At 39.6% G+C, this 14,551-nt stretch overlaps 2 protein-coding genes and 1 pseudogene across 3 annotated transcripts; 1 reads left to right on the top strand and 2 right to left on the bottom strand.

Annotated features, from left to right (window-relative positions):
- Window positions 1-896: 896 nt before the first annotated feature.
- LOC133716928 (superoxide dismutase [Fe] 2, chloroplastic-like) lies at window positions 897-2,778 on the bottom strand (annotated as a pseudogene).
- Window positions 2,779-4,108: 1,330 nt separating this feature from the next.
- LOC133715487 (metacaspase-1-like) lies at window positions 4,109-6,483 on the bottom strand. Its single transcript, XM_062142000.1, has 5 exons — window positions 5,940-6,483; window positions 5,051-5,381; window positions 4,789-4,909; window positions 4,471-4,674; window positions 4,109-4,355 (listed from the first exon to the last, which is right to left on the bottom strand). Exons 1-5 carry the CDS (start codon window positions 6,289-6,291, stop codon window positions 4,296-4,298), a joined length of 1,068 nt encoding a protein of 355 aa, XP_061997984.1. The 5' UTR covers window positions 6,292-6,483; the 3' UTR covers window positions 4,109-4,295.
- A 1,183-nt stretch (window positions 6,484-7,666) lies between these two features.
- LOC133718686 (DUF724 domain-containing protein 1-like) lies at window positions 7,667-14,460 on the top strand. 2 transcript variants are annotated; one of them, XM_062145550.1, is made up of 10 exons: window positions 7,667-8,231; window positions 8,850-9,266; window positions 9,845-10,219; window positions 10,333-10,414; window positions 10,517-10,665; window positions 11,357-11,408; window positions 11,727-11,948; window positions 12,104-12,247; window positions 12,320-12,415; window positions 12,533-14,460. In XM_062145550.1, the coding sequence occupies exons 1-10, from the start codon at window positions 7,746-7,748 to the stop codon at window positions 13,216-13,218; spliced, it is 2,709 nt and encodes a 902-aa protein (XP_062001534.1). In that variant the 5' UTR covers window positions 7,667-7,745; the 3' UTR covers window positions 13,219-14,460. The 2 variants fall into 2 exon arrangements, with proteins under 2 accessions (XP_062001534.1, XP_062001533.1); XM_062145549.1 differs by having other exon boundaries at window positions 10,511-10,665.
- The last annotated feature ends 91 nt before the right edge of the window (window positions 14,461-14,551 follow it).

The raw sequence follows: 14,551 nt of genomic DNA, 5'->3' as shown, positions 1-14,551 counted from the left end.
ATTGGTCAATTGAGGTGAATCTCCTTTGTTGCATGAAAAAGGCCTTTGTTGCATGAAAAAGGCCAACACATGGCTACCATACGTCCATACTCAGATACATATTTGCATGGCAGAAGATCAATTAAGGAAACTATCATCCTTAATTGCGTGGAGATATGAATATATTTGCAAGACGTGTATAGCGAACAGTTCGCAACCAAGAGCATTACGTCCAGGACTCTAAGAGGCAATCAACTTTGCCTACATTCTAGCCACGTACAGAGGATAATTAATATCTTATTGCCTACGATAGTTATCAAAACTATATATTAAGTGTTTTGATTTGATTCAAAGGCCAATAACTGTGGCCTAAAATATAGTATTTCATTCCTATTAGGAAGGAGAATCTGCAACAGCCTATATATAGAGGCTAAAAATGGGACAATAAAACAACAACACTCTCAATCAACTAATCGCACAGATTATCAAAGTCTCTCCGGAGCAAACCTACCTTCAACCTAGTTGAAACCAGTGAAGCAAGGGTAACGCCCTCGCAACTCAGCGAAGCTAAAGTCACGCTTTAGCAAACCCGTGCTTTCTCCTACTTCCCGGTGATTGCTCTGCTTAACGTACAACGTTAAGTATCGACTCGGTGACGCAAGAGATCACATCACAAGTCCTTATCCGTAAGGCAAAAAGTCCTTTTCCGAAAGGCATACAAAAGAACCTGGTAACGAGATTGATGCTCTCCTTGTCCACAGCGTTTGATTTAGAAGTCAGGTCAAGGGACGCCCCGACGACTGCACCCCACGGTGCTGGCACGCCTGCTCATTCAAAAAGAGACTGTTTGCACGCCAGACTGGTTTTGGAGCCAAACAGGCTTTTCCTATAAACTCCATATATAGTATACAACTATTTTAAACATGAAACACACTATAAATTAGAAATACCTCCCAAACATCAATGGTAAGGAGCGGCTGCATTGAGCAATAAGATAAGTCATTTACCCAGATGAACTTGATGGGAATACCATGTTTTCCTATGAAGTATCTCATTGCTCATGGATACATGAAAAATGAGTTGGGAAAAACTCAGTTTATGATACTCACAGAATAATCGCATATAAGGGGGTTTACTGCATTAGGACTTCACCACTACAAGCCTTTTGTCTTCGTACGATGGATTAGGATTTACTGCATTTTTAACATCGAGTCTATTCGCTTTATCGGAAGGAAACAAAACAATTGGGAATATTACTGTATGCCAAATGCAGGGTCACAACAGGATTTACTGCATTTTCAACATCAAGTCTATTCGCTTTATCTGAAGAAAACAAAAAACAATTGAAAATATTACTTTATGCCAAATGCATGTTCACAACAGAATTTGCAGTCTTAAAGGCAAAGAATAAGATATGCCAATTGGAAGGCAAACCCACATGCAAGCCAAGCGCAACCAGAACCAAACTGTGTAGCCGCAGCCGACCTTATATCATCAATGAATCTCTCAAAAGAACCAAAATCTCTATTAATTAAGTTCTAGAAGTTCCTCGGATGGCCTTCCTTCCACCACCTGGAATTTCATGGACTCCCAGAAGAAGTCATGGTTCCAGATCTGCATAAAGGTGAAAAAGCAATAGGTGAATAGGTAGTGACTTGGGAAACGACTCTTCAATAATGACACAACATAAGTACACACTATATGCTTGAAAAAAAATTGTCACAGATGCCATAGGAGGATTCAATCGATCACTGCCCTTGCACTCAAGTACTTCAAAATTTTATCGAAATAATCATCTCATGAATAGCATACCTGTGCTGCATTGTTGAAAGGTGGAAGCATATCTCCGTTGTTGTGTACGGCAAGTATAATATCTTCCAACGACAACTCATCTAGCTCGGTTCCTTGATTTGCTTGTTTAGATTATCCACATAATTAACCCCTATGGTGCTTCCCCCAGTGATACTCCAGAGTCTCCTTGCTCATATGCGGCTCTAGCGCATCCTAAAAAATTACACATCAAACCAAACTGTCACTATTTCAAAAAACACAACATTAGCCGGCTCAACATTGTCATCTAAACTAACCCAGTTCACAAATTTCACAGCCATTGTCAGCTAAAATTCTGTCTCCTCATTTACCAGTACTAATCAATGCAGGGTCAAAGATTGAAATGTTTACTTATAATAAACTTAAAGTTTGGTACTTGCATTGAAGCCTAAACCCACACTCAAATTAGAAACTTCAAACCTTACCAGTGGATATGGAGGAGGCTTTAGTTCAAATTTGGCACATATGCTACTTGCACCAGCTTTCCTTTTGCATTGTCTCTGAATATTCCAAAACAAACAAGAAACTACATGAACCCAATTCATTCAAGCAAACGACAGTAAGCACTAAGCACATGGAAAGATGTGATGTGATTTTCTAATCCCATAAAAATTTACCTTGAAACTTTTTCTCAATAAGAAAAATGTCTAAAATAATTCACCAAAAATTATGGATAGCACAAGTTTATTTAGTAAAAATATTAAGTTCTTATTTTTTCACCAAAATACTTTTATTGGTAAATCACGATTTTAGAAAAATTCTAGAATTGACATATCTAAAAAATCTCGACCGATTTTTTTTTTGATTTTATAAGTAATTTTAGAAATGAAAATTAAATCAAAGAAAAAAGGCAAAATTATGTTGACTTGTAGCGGTCAAACGACGCCATGCAATTACAAACTCAAACGATGCAACAGTTCACCTCTACTCAACAATATTCCAACACAAACTTTTACTACTCACATTCATTTTACTTTTTCTGATTTTCTCTATACATTTTTGTCTGCAACCGCAATACTGATCTTTCTTTACCAATTATGGCAGAATCATCCCTAAATTCTTCGTTGATGCCCACAACTCCTCTCCAACTCTCCGGATTTCTCACCGGAGACACCATTCAAGTCAGAGGCGACACTGGGAATTTGAAATTCTCAATTCAGTTCAACATTCAGGAGAAACATATCTCTGATTACAACAACAGCCTGTTTAACTCTCTTGGTGCAGATGCATCTTACCCCGAAAATGAACATCGTTCATGTCAAAGTTCAAGTTTTTCTTCATATGTGACACCACCAAATGATGTTCAAGAACTGGAGGATCAGCATAGTCAATTTCCTGAAGAGGGTGGGAGTAGTACTGGACCAATTGTGACGAGGCTGAGAAGTGGGGTGATATCTCCAGTGAACTATTTTCCTCGTACATCAATGTTGTCGTCAGGGTTAAGGCCTGGTGGGAAGAAGAGGTATGGAGGAAGGAATCAAAAGACTGATGATGTGTTTGAGACGGTGCTAAGAAGGCATAGGTTTCCCATAAGGCCATGCACTTCTTATGCTTTCTTTGTGATGGCAACTTGGGGTTCTGTTAAATCCTCTTCATTTGGGGAAACAAGTAAGCAACTTGGTCGAATGTGGTGCCAACTCCCTCAAACAAAGAAAAGAGTATGTGATCTCTCAAGTTCTCTCGACGTTCAATCAAAAACTTGCAGTTCAGTTTTCTTGTACTCGTTTATTTCGAAACAAAAAAGAAAACTAAAAGATATATACATTCTGCAGTTCTACAAGGAGATGGCTATCAAGGACAGCGCAAGGTATAAGAAGCAATGCGTGCAGTTGATGAAAAAGCCAACTCAGAGCACTGCAAGAAAGTAGAAGATGCAGATGCATAACAAGTATATCTAAGAATGGCTTCCCAATAATTCTGATTCATTATTCTTTTTTGTTATATGTTGAGAGAATCTTAGCATATTGTAATGCAAGTTCTAATAATAATCTGTTTCCGTATTACTTCTCTGATTAATTATTGTTTGAGAAAAATGTCTCAACTTTTGACCCAATCTTAGCATACAAGGTTTCCATATTTGATCAAAGTCATTCATTCTTATAGGAAAGAGATTAGGTGAAAATCGTAGTCAAGATAGGATTCTCTATCTTACAGAATAATTGGAAATGGAGTACTGGATAAACGTCGTATTCATGAAATCTGTATGAAGGATATGGAGGAGATTAGGTGAGAATCGTTCTGTCTGCACTAATTTTCAATATAATAAGGAACAATTCCATCATCAGATGGAAGTTTCAGATACAGATTTCAGAATAGATGTTGAAAGAATTAAAGAATATTAGCATATATTGAAGATCAAACATTGACAGTCACATACAATAGAACTTGCAGATTACAAAATTGGGTCCTAGAACTATACATGAGTACAGAACACTACTGGGAGGTTGGGGCATGAGCAGTAGGATGAAAATATTGCTCTTAATACCCTATAGGGAGAAAGGTTTTGTATACACATCATATTGTTGATTGGCAGTTAGCTGTGGTTCCTGCAGCAAAAACCAAAGGGACGTTAGAGATGCCAACTGAAATCAGCATAGACACACCCACAAACTTGGATCCCATATATGGTCAAACTAATGTTAAAGGCATTGATAATCATACCTGTCTCAACCTTCCGAGACTCCCTCCTGTCAAAAGCATGGAGATAAGGGTTGTCACAATACCGCCTCCAGCACCACCATCAGTGTTACGGATGGTGGATCGCATTGCATTCAACATGTTTCCGTATGTAGTTGCATGTCCGCGCTCTATGGCTTGGATGAAAGCATAAGTCATGGCACCAGTTGAGGTAATCTTTGACAGAGCCTGTGTTCAGTGAAGTGTTAGCTTTTATCTTAGTAACCTTATGCTAGAAAAGGCAACATTGGCACTTTAGTTGAATGAACAGTTCAAAGCTTTTGTCCACTACTTAGTACTTACAGAGGTATCAGCAGAGGTCTGATCATCGTCGCAGCCACTGAAGGAAATGGCCTCACCACCACTTGTTCCCTTCCAAACACCTGATCGAGGACGATGGTCCTCCCATATGTACCTCCCATTTCTACATCCACACACAAGAATGCACCAATCAAACAGATTGATAGAGCAACAATAAGCAGAAAACAGTCTCTAAGAAGAAATTGAAGTGTGCTACAAAGAAATAACAAATTTAAGCAACAAAATATATAAAACCGTGAGTTACCTGTCCATTCTACAGAGAAATGGCAAATCTAGCACAGTACCACTATGGCAAGCATCGACAACAGCATGAAGTTTAACTCCAGCAGGAAGAGGCCTAACAATTGTTGCATTGATCTCATCATCCACGATCATCCCCTGAGTCTCATAATCCGTGGGACACAGTGTCTCATCATATCCATCCACCTCGTCTCCAGTGTAGTTCCGCTGCTGTGATCCATGCCCCGAATAATGAAACACCAAAGAATCCCCTGCTTGACAACCTTGCACAAGCCAAAACAGCGCCATTCTCATGTTTTGTTTGGTTGGCCGTCGAAAAGGATCAGCTTCTTCTTCTACAAGTAATGCAGATAGAGATTAAGATCAGAAGCTATCTTGCATTACTTTTTTTGGAACAAATTTCTAATGACATTCTAAAAGATACATTGGTTTCCTTATCAATTTCAAAACCAGTTCTTACTAGCAGTCATTAATTTTCAAGCTGTGCACCGGAGCATACTGTGCACTCTCATAATGTCAAATTCAGTTGTTCAAGACCAACAATAACAATAATAAAACCCAAAACAACAAAACAATGGTTTTGAAGATTAAGTAGAAATTAAGGCGAACTTCAGACTGAGCATTGCTACTCGCCAATTACGGTTTCCTAGTAATAACACCTAGTGGTCACCAATGAAGTATTAACAATGTACAAAACACTAAAACATACAAACAAATATTATTTCATCTACAATGAATTTGGAATAATTCAACCATTTTGCAATGCATCTAGAATAAGGACCACCTGGAGATAAAGCCTACCACAGTTCAATTCACACACAATATCAAAAAATCAATACTTTTAAAAAATAAAAATCAAATCTTTAAAATGAAGAAAAAAAAACAAGAGCTACCTGTGAGCATGACAATGGAAGACTCTGGAAACTTGAACTTGTTGACCAGCAAATACTTCATACACTTGGCGTCGTTAATGCAGCCCTTGAGCTCGCGCCGCGTTCCCTTGTACGACACGGCGCACAGCACCGCCCTCTTCCGTCCGTGGGCCGACGGCGGCGTCCCCGGCGGCGCGTGGGGGGAGGACGATGAGGGGGATTGCGGATGAGGAGGAAGGAGAGATCGGGAGGAGGAGGAGGAGGTTCCGGCGATGCGGGTGACGGCGTTGCATAAGCCGCAGCGGATTACCTGAGCGCCAGCTGGCAGCTGGAGAGGTGTGTGGCAGTTGGAGCAGTCTACCAGCATTAACATGGTGGATTGAATTTTGAAGAAAAGATTGAGAATTTGAGGAAGATGAGCAATTGGGTGTGAAGAAGGAGATGGGATTGGGTATTTTTCAAAGGGGGTTTGCTTTGGTTTTCTAGAGTTGCAGAATGTGGAGTTGTTGGTGGGGGAGAGGAAGCTGACGAGGAAATCGAGAAGCTTTGACTGGCGTGCTTTCTTCAAATTGGACAAATAATGACTAATGACAATTTTGCGATGTGATTAATTTATCTTGCAATTTGCCAAAAAAAAAATAATAATTGAAAATTCAGCTTGGAGAAGACGTACTAGGCTCAAGAGATAAGAACTGCGGGAGAAGTGATTAGAATCATGAACCATCATAAGCAGAAGTGATTAGGATCATGAAGAATCATCAGCCAACCTTGCTTTCGTATTTGCTTTGTTAGCTGTGTTGAATTTTTCAGACAATGAGTAATACGTAAAGTGGAAAACATTAGTTACAGATGATTTGAGTGTTCTTACGGTGTTGAGAATATATATTTAACACTTTAATAGATGTAAAAGGAAATAACGGTGATTGATGAAATAAAGAATGAGGCGAAAAACCATGACATTGATGAACAAACATAGTAGAGTTCGCAATGAAACCCTTTGTAATATTCGAACCAATAAGAATGTAGCTAAATTATGCCACTTCTAGAACATAAGTTAATATAAAAAGCTGAAGATAAATGTTTTTGTGAACTTGCAATTTTGTATATCGTAATTGTGGGTTGATTACACGCATATATAAAATATTTAGAAGATATGTCAACGCATATCTACGGGGGTTGCCATTTTCCGGTGTTGATTTACATAGATTAACAAGTGTTACAAGTTTCTATAAAGCTAAAACCACTTTTGACTTTACAAGTTTATATTAATAATGTTTACAAGTTTATATTAATATTATTCTAAAAAAAAAAATGTATATTAATAATGTGTGCAACTTTTATTAAGAAATGTTATAGAATCTTTCACTTGGTGGAGTGGTTTGGAACCCAAGTCACAAGGTGACCCTGCAACCAACTCATACAAGAAATTAATTACCTCGCACCAAGAAAATCACTTTTACTTTTCACATGGCGTAGAAATGTAAAAGTAAAAATATAGAACTTGGATACAGTCAACAGAGAGGAACTCTTCCAAACGACGCGTCGTTGGTCAGATCCATGTCCAGAAACGGAACGGTCGGTTGAGGAGGGAAATTAAAGTGAGGACCCTTCCCAAAAGAGGCAAAAAAGGAGGGAGATCAAAACGTTTTTCAAAAATTGCTGACAGTCACACGTGTCAGTCGGACACGAAAAGTCACTATAAGACAAAAAAGAATGGAACTTTGGAGCAAATCAGCCTCAAAGGCCTCACCTTTCTCTCTCTAAAGTCCTTTCTTCTTCTTCTTCTTCACACAAACTCTGTGAGTGACTGAGTGAGAAGAACCAGCAATGGCGAAACCGAGCAGCAATACTCGGACTTGGTTCTGGAGCCGAGGCGAGAAAGTGGAGGTGCGCACAGAAGAAGAAGGATTCCACGGCGCGTGGTTCCCGGCGACGATCCTGGAGCCGCCGTCGAATCCTTCTTCGGTTCTCAGCAGGAAACGAAAGAGCTTCAACTCGAACAAGGTCTTGGTCCAGTACAACACCTTCGTCACGGAGAAGGACCCAACCAAGCCGCTGACGGAGTACACCAACGTCATGTTCCTCCGGCCGTCGCCGCCGGTGGAGGCTCCCGGGAAGACATTCGAGGCCGGCGACGACGTGGACGCGTTTCACAACGACGCGTGGTGGCCGGGAGTGGTGATGAGTGTGGAAGGAGGGGACAGGTACAGGGTGGGGTTTAGGGACCCGCCGGAGTTGCTGGTGCTTGGCCGGAGTGAGTTGAGGAGTCACTTGGATTGGGTCAACGAGATTTGGTCCAGACCATACAAGAAGGTATAAAAGTCATCGTTTTGATGATGCATGTGGGTTTTGGGGATTTAGGGGTTTTCAGGGTTTAAGAAACATGGAGGTGGGAAATTACCATACTCTGTTCTTTTACTTTTAAATTTCGTTTATTTTTTGTTAAGAAAATAGCTGGAAAATGTTGGTGTGGTTCATTGTTCTGCGAATTTTCATGATTTATGAACCAAAGTTGCTTCCTTTTTTGGGTGAATGATGAACCCAAGTTGTAATTTTGGGGTTATTATACTTAATGATGATGTGATGGTCCAAGTCAGTACTCGAAATCGAGTTTGATTGTACTTTGTAAAATGTTCTTCTGGGGTTACTCTGTGACTTGAAAGTTGGAAGTTTTTCGTAGTCTTTTTTGGGTGGATAGAACAGTGGGGGACTATTGATCACTTTCTAGTATATATATATATGGCCAATGATTTCTGTCATTCTTTGGCCAAGAGCATTTAGTTCTGATGTGATACATTCATTGATCTTATTTACAGTGAGTCTGGTTTCCTTTTGTTATTCGTAGAGATGACAAGAATGTTCTATTTGCTTTGCTCTTTGGTTATGATATAAAAAAGAAAACTGATTTTTTTTTTTTTCAACGATTGTTAGCGGATGAAGGAATCGATGTATAGTCCGGGGACTCCAATTGAAGTGAGACTTGTCAAAGAACATCTATGGTCTGCTTGGATTCCAGCAATTTATGCTGGTGCATTAGGGGGGAACTTGTTTTTGGTTCAATATAAGAGCCTAAAGAACAGTGATAAAGATGGGATTGCTACAGTGGCTGTATCTGACCATCAGATCCGACCTCGCCCTCCACGGCACAACGAAACAGGTTTTTGCTTGCTGGACATGGTGGATGCGTTCCATGATATGAGTTGGTGGGTTGGAAGTATTACAAATGTTCTTCCAGACAATAAGTACATTGTCACTTTTAAACTTACAGATGAACAGAAAGAATTCAGTCACTCAGAACTAAGGCTCCATATGGAATGGATTGACAAAAAATGGGAGTCTGACTTTTCGGTATGTATGTTTCCTTACGTTATATATTGGGGTTAATGGATGAGTTTCTTTAGGAGTTTGGTGGTCAACATGTTTGAACCACTCTCTGACTTCAAAGATAGTAATTAGTACATTCTGTTTCTCCAGTGAAGGAATTAGTTTTCACTTATGTTTTTCCATTTCTTTTGATAGTTTCCATTTTTGCCACTATAGTTTTGTACATGATTCAGAGGAATATACAGGTTCTGTTGTGCTTAGGGAACACGCTAATTGATTGATAGCTCTAATTGTCCTACATTTTAAGAGTTGTACTATTAATAAGTTGAACCATTACAATGGTACTGTAGATATAAAACTGAGAAACAAAAAAACAAACAAAAACATGTGGCCGGCCGTTATGATTGGGACAGAGCCAAGAATGATGAATTGTGGTGATAGTGTCGATGGTGTCGATGATGAAGATGACAGTTGCTTCATCATATAGCTGTGATTTTTTTCTTTTCTTTCATCTTTTCATCATTCATGTTAGTTTAACCATACTGAAAAACCTATTTAGACTCATATTACTTCAGGATGGCTTAATTTTGGTTTCTTTTCAGAGATTTGGGTCTGCGATGGATGATATAGAACAAACACAGCATACATTCACAAATTCCAGAAACTCTGCGGTAGCTACACCACTTAAAAGGTCACGTGCTACCAAGGATAGCACGGGAGAAGAAAATCCTTATGCTAGCTCACAGAAGAATCAGATGAAGCAGCTGGGTCCTTGCATTGATAAATCAGCTTATAGTAAAACCACAAATGAACTGAAACTACTGGACCAACCTAATGATGATGCAACATTTTTAAGTCCAACTCCTTCCAAGAAGTTAAAACGACATCCAGAAGAATCTGTTTCTATTGATGAAGTATATGTGAGGAGAAGACCAATTAAAATATCCAATGAAAAAGGCCCTGTTGGAGATGGTGTGGTAAGTGAACTCCCAGAGACAAGTGTTGGAATTTGGTGCTATACTTTAATAATAGATGCATTATTTGTTCCTCTGATTTTGTTATTGATTAGAATGCATGATTCCTATTGCAGAAGACTGGGTCGCTGCTTGGAGAACAAGGTAGACAAAGAAAATCACAATTTGATGGGAGCAGTCCACCACTGAAAATTCATGGTAAGAAGACCATAACAATCGGATTTGTATAACCACACTGAGTAATATTACATGAAAGGCATTGTGTAATTCATAAAACCTATTGTTTGTATTTAGTTGCAGTCAAGAAGGGAAGTAGAATGGACAAGGCTGATGAAGAATGTATTGGCGATGAGCATGTAATGGACAAGTCTGAATCTTCTGGTATTCAGTCAGACTCTGAAGTAACGAGAAGATCACTTGCTGGAAATTCTAGTCTCCTGCATTTGAAGGTAAATCTGAAGCCTGGGAACAGAAGAAAGAGAAGAGCATTACAAACAATGTAACAATACAACACCATTATAGATAAACTCGAGTATCACAACATTCTAAAAAAGGAAAGAAGGAATCTTTCAGAACTAAGAAGAAAAGGGAAGATTTGCAACAAAGTTTTGAAACCAAAAATTTGTTGGATGGCAGTTGTCATGGCCATATTCATGTATGATTCTGGGTAATTTTCAAGATACCTAAGTCCATCTAGGATGTGCTGCCAATGTCAAGTTGGATTTCTGATATTACACATCAAAGCTAAAGTCTACATTCAGTGGTGCAGGCAATATGGATCTATGATCACTGTGCTTCCTATCATCACAGATGTAAGACAGTGATGATGGGAATGAAACTTTGCTGTTCAATGATAGACATAACTAGTGCTTCTTTTACCAAGAAAAATGTTTTAATAAACCCTATTACATGAAATGAAAGGGCTTGCATGCTTAGACCATAGAGGGTGCTGCCCAAGGGATGGAAGGGCTAGGATTATGTGTGTCGAGATCTCAAACAGTGTTTGAGGATTAGCTATGAATATCTTCAATTAATTCTGAAGTGTTTAATTATATCCTAAGTATCTCAAATAGTAATGGATTTGGCGGCATCATATTGTGTCTAGCTCAAATTTTCTCTAATTGTTCTTCAATAATGCAGGAGATTAATCAACATGATGAAGATGGAGTGAGCAATCAGACAAAAGTGAAGGGTAAGCTGCCTGATAGACTTGTTGAACACTTGAAAGGTCTAGCGGCAGATGTGTATAATATGTCACAGCTACAAAACTAATCTTAAATGGTTATATTTTGAAAAAGATAAATGGTTATTTACTTTGCTATAGCTCATTAGCTGTGAACAGAACTGCAGAACTAGAAAACATTTTCATGAGCGTGATCCCTACTCTCCCTTCCCATCACCGATCATCTAGAAAACAAACAGGAAAAAGAAAACATATTTTGCGGCATACCTTTTCTTTTATAGTACACGGTCATCTTGTCTTTTACTTTTCACACTGTATCTGGAACAGATATTGCTGAGGCTGGACTGCCCGGAAAGACACCTACTCATGATCAGCCTCTACCATTGTGCATATACAAGATGCATTCTGTTCTAGGTAACCCTGCTGCAACTACCAACCAACAAATTCCAGTTGCTGAGGCTGGACTGCCCGGAAAGACACCTACTCATGATCAGCCTCTACCATTGTGCATATACAAGATGCATTCTGAAAAGACTATGGAGGGCTCAAGTAAGCTGAAAACTTTTAGTGGATTACTTTGGTTGTCTATCTTATTTTCTTTTGCAATTTTGTGATACATGCGCATGCTTATCCTCTTCTCTGTGTGTGTGTGTGTGTGTGTGTATTTCTTTGTTGTCTTTAAATCAAGTCTTCATAAATTTCAGGTTCTGAAGATCCAACAGAAGATGGAAAAGGTCAAGCTACTGCAATGGAAGTAGAAGTGGCTGGGACTGAAATATCCTCAGAGACACCTCTTCATGATCAACCTTTATTATTGTGTGACATGGACTCTGAAAACACTTTGGAGGGTAAGCTATCTTGAAAATTTGATCGATTCCTTTCTTTGTAGTCTGTTTGATGACATGAAGATTGTGTTCTAGGTAACCCTGCTGGGACTGCAAAAACATCCCTTCATGATCAATTTCAGGCATCAAGCATAGCTGAAATGTATTCTGAACATACTACTGAGGGCTCATGTAAGATATTGTGAAACTTTCATGGATTCCTTTCACTGTGTTTTGTTTGATTAATCTTACTACAACCAGACCTCACTTCATGTTGTCTGACAAAATTGAATGGAAAATGTGCTCTAGGCAAACGTGCTGGGACAGCAAAGGAACAATATGAGGTTACAGGAAGACAAGGTGAAACTGGAATTACCAGTGACATTGAGCAAGAAGACACTCCGCATCTGCCTTTTGTGAAAAAATCTCCATTTTGGAAAATGTTGGAATCCATGGATGCATTCAAAAGGTTTCCACAACAGCCACATTTTAAGCCCTTACTGAAGGTTAAAATGTTATGCCGTGAAGGACTAGCCCTTGGAGGTATGCATATCTTTGCCGCTGTGGTCGAGTACATTTCAAAGCTGCAGGTTGATGATCCTAGTGACTCCATCAACGACATTTTGGAAGCTCTAGTTGAACTGGAACGGCTGGGATTTGATGTCAAGGCACTCCAGGACCGACTGAATGAATTGCAAGACATGAAACTTAGGTTTGCAGAGCTTAAGAACAAGTCAGACGGAGTCAAAATCCTGATCACAAATTGTACGCATGAAAGAAGCAAAGGCTCTGAAGTTATCAGTGGGATGGATGCGGACATCAATGACTTGGAGGAAAAGATCAGAGGGATACAGGCAAAAAGGGCAAAGGTGGTCTCAGAGAGGGCGGCGAAAGATTCTGAAATCAGTATGTTGGAATCAGAAGCAAATGCTATCAATGAAGGCATTCAGAGCATCGAGCATGATTTCCAAAATCTAGCAGCAGCTGCATGGTGAATGTGGTGCCTCCTAGTTCCCCAATAATCACCACTCCTTTTGCTAACCCTTAATTAATACTTATGGAGCAAGATGGTCAATGAGAACCTCTATTTACTGGTATAACTGGTACAAACAGTTTAGAATGCTGGGACCTTTAATCCCATATCATCAGCCATGCATTCTTGCACTTATTTATCTTAGTCTTAATATATTCGAAACCAGTCTTTTTTTTTTTTTGGTCAAAGATATTCATTGAAAAGAGGGCAAACAGCCCAGCCATACAACAACAGAAAGCCAAAAGGCTAAACTGAAGAGAAACAGAGCTCTCATAGTCAAAGCCACAGGAGGCAAGACAAGAGGAACTACGAACAGACGCAACAAACAAAACAAGCCTAAAGAAAAGCAAGACATAAAGGAAAGCAAGAACGCAAATTAAAGGAAGACATTAGAAGCTTCGTCAGACAGCCAACGCAGCAGCGTCCCTCAAGCAGGGAGCGCATGTCTTGGGGCACCTGGAACTCCAAAATTGCAGCTTGTAAGGAGACCCCTACACCAAAGTCCGATCAAAATAACCCTGAAAATGGAAAAACAGAAGAAAAAAGAGGATCTAACCACAGATATATCCTCTTCCCCACAGTACAAATTTGCACCATAACATGAGATTTGCAGCCACAACTTTGATAACAAATCTAGGCAAACGAAACCCAGATCAGGAGGAGCCAAGAGGCCCCGAAAATAGAACATAGAAGTAGATGGTGCATGCACCCGAGCCAAGGCTCTACCTATCTTCCGATTGAGACGCGAGAAATCGCGTTTGAGAGAAGCCACTGCAACAACCAAGCCATGGTACCGATTTGAAATGGAATAGAAGAAATCCAGGGAACAAGATCTTGAGTTGAGAGATGGTGGGTAAAAGAAAGTGATGGGTGGTGAGGAATGGGTTAGAGCAAATTTGGGGTTAAAGTGCAAAAAGAAAATTGGGGCAAGATGGAAGGAGAAGGGAGGGAGACCGAAGGAGAAAAAAAGAGAAGAAACAAGAGGCAGAAGCCCCAGATCTGAGACATAGCTCAGGGAAGCACCCATAAAGGGTGAGCAGTGCCACCGACTCTCAAGGAAGAAAAGCTTTGAGCTCTGAGAAAAGCTCTCAGAGGAGGAGGCTTATCTGTTTCCTATTGATTCTCTTGTTTGTTGTTTGTCTGCAATAGCTTTGGCCTGTCGTTTCCATTTCCGGCAGATTATGAAGGTTAATTCCTTTCTTAATTTCTAGCTCTACCCAAGATCTTGACAAAATTGCAATATATATATATATATATACAAATCCTATCTAGAGTGAGGCCTCACTCTGAAATTA

Source organism: Rosa rugosa, chromosome 6 (assembly GCF_958449725.1).
Source record: "Rosa rugosa chromosome 6, drRosRugo1.1, whole genome shotgun sequence".
Taxonomy (NCBI): Eukaryota; Viridiplantae; Streptophyta; class Magnoliopsida; order Rosales; family Rosaceae; genus Rosa; species Rosa rugosa.
The sequence above is the reverse complement of the archived record's forward strand: the minus strand, read 5'-3'. Positions and strand labels throughout refer to the sequence as shown.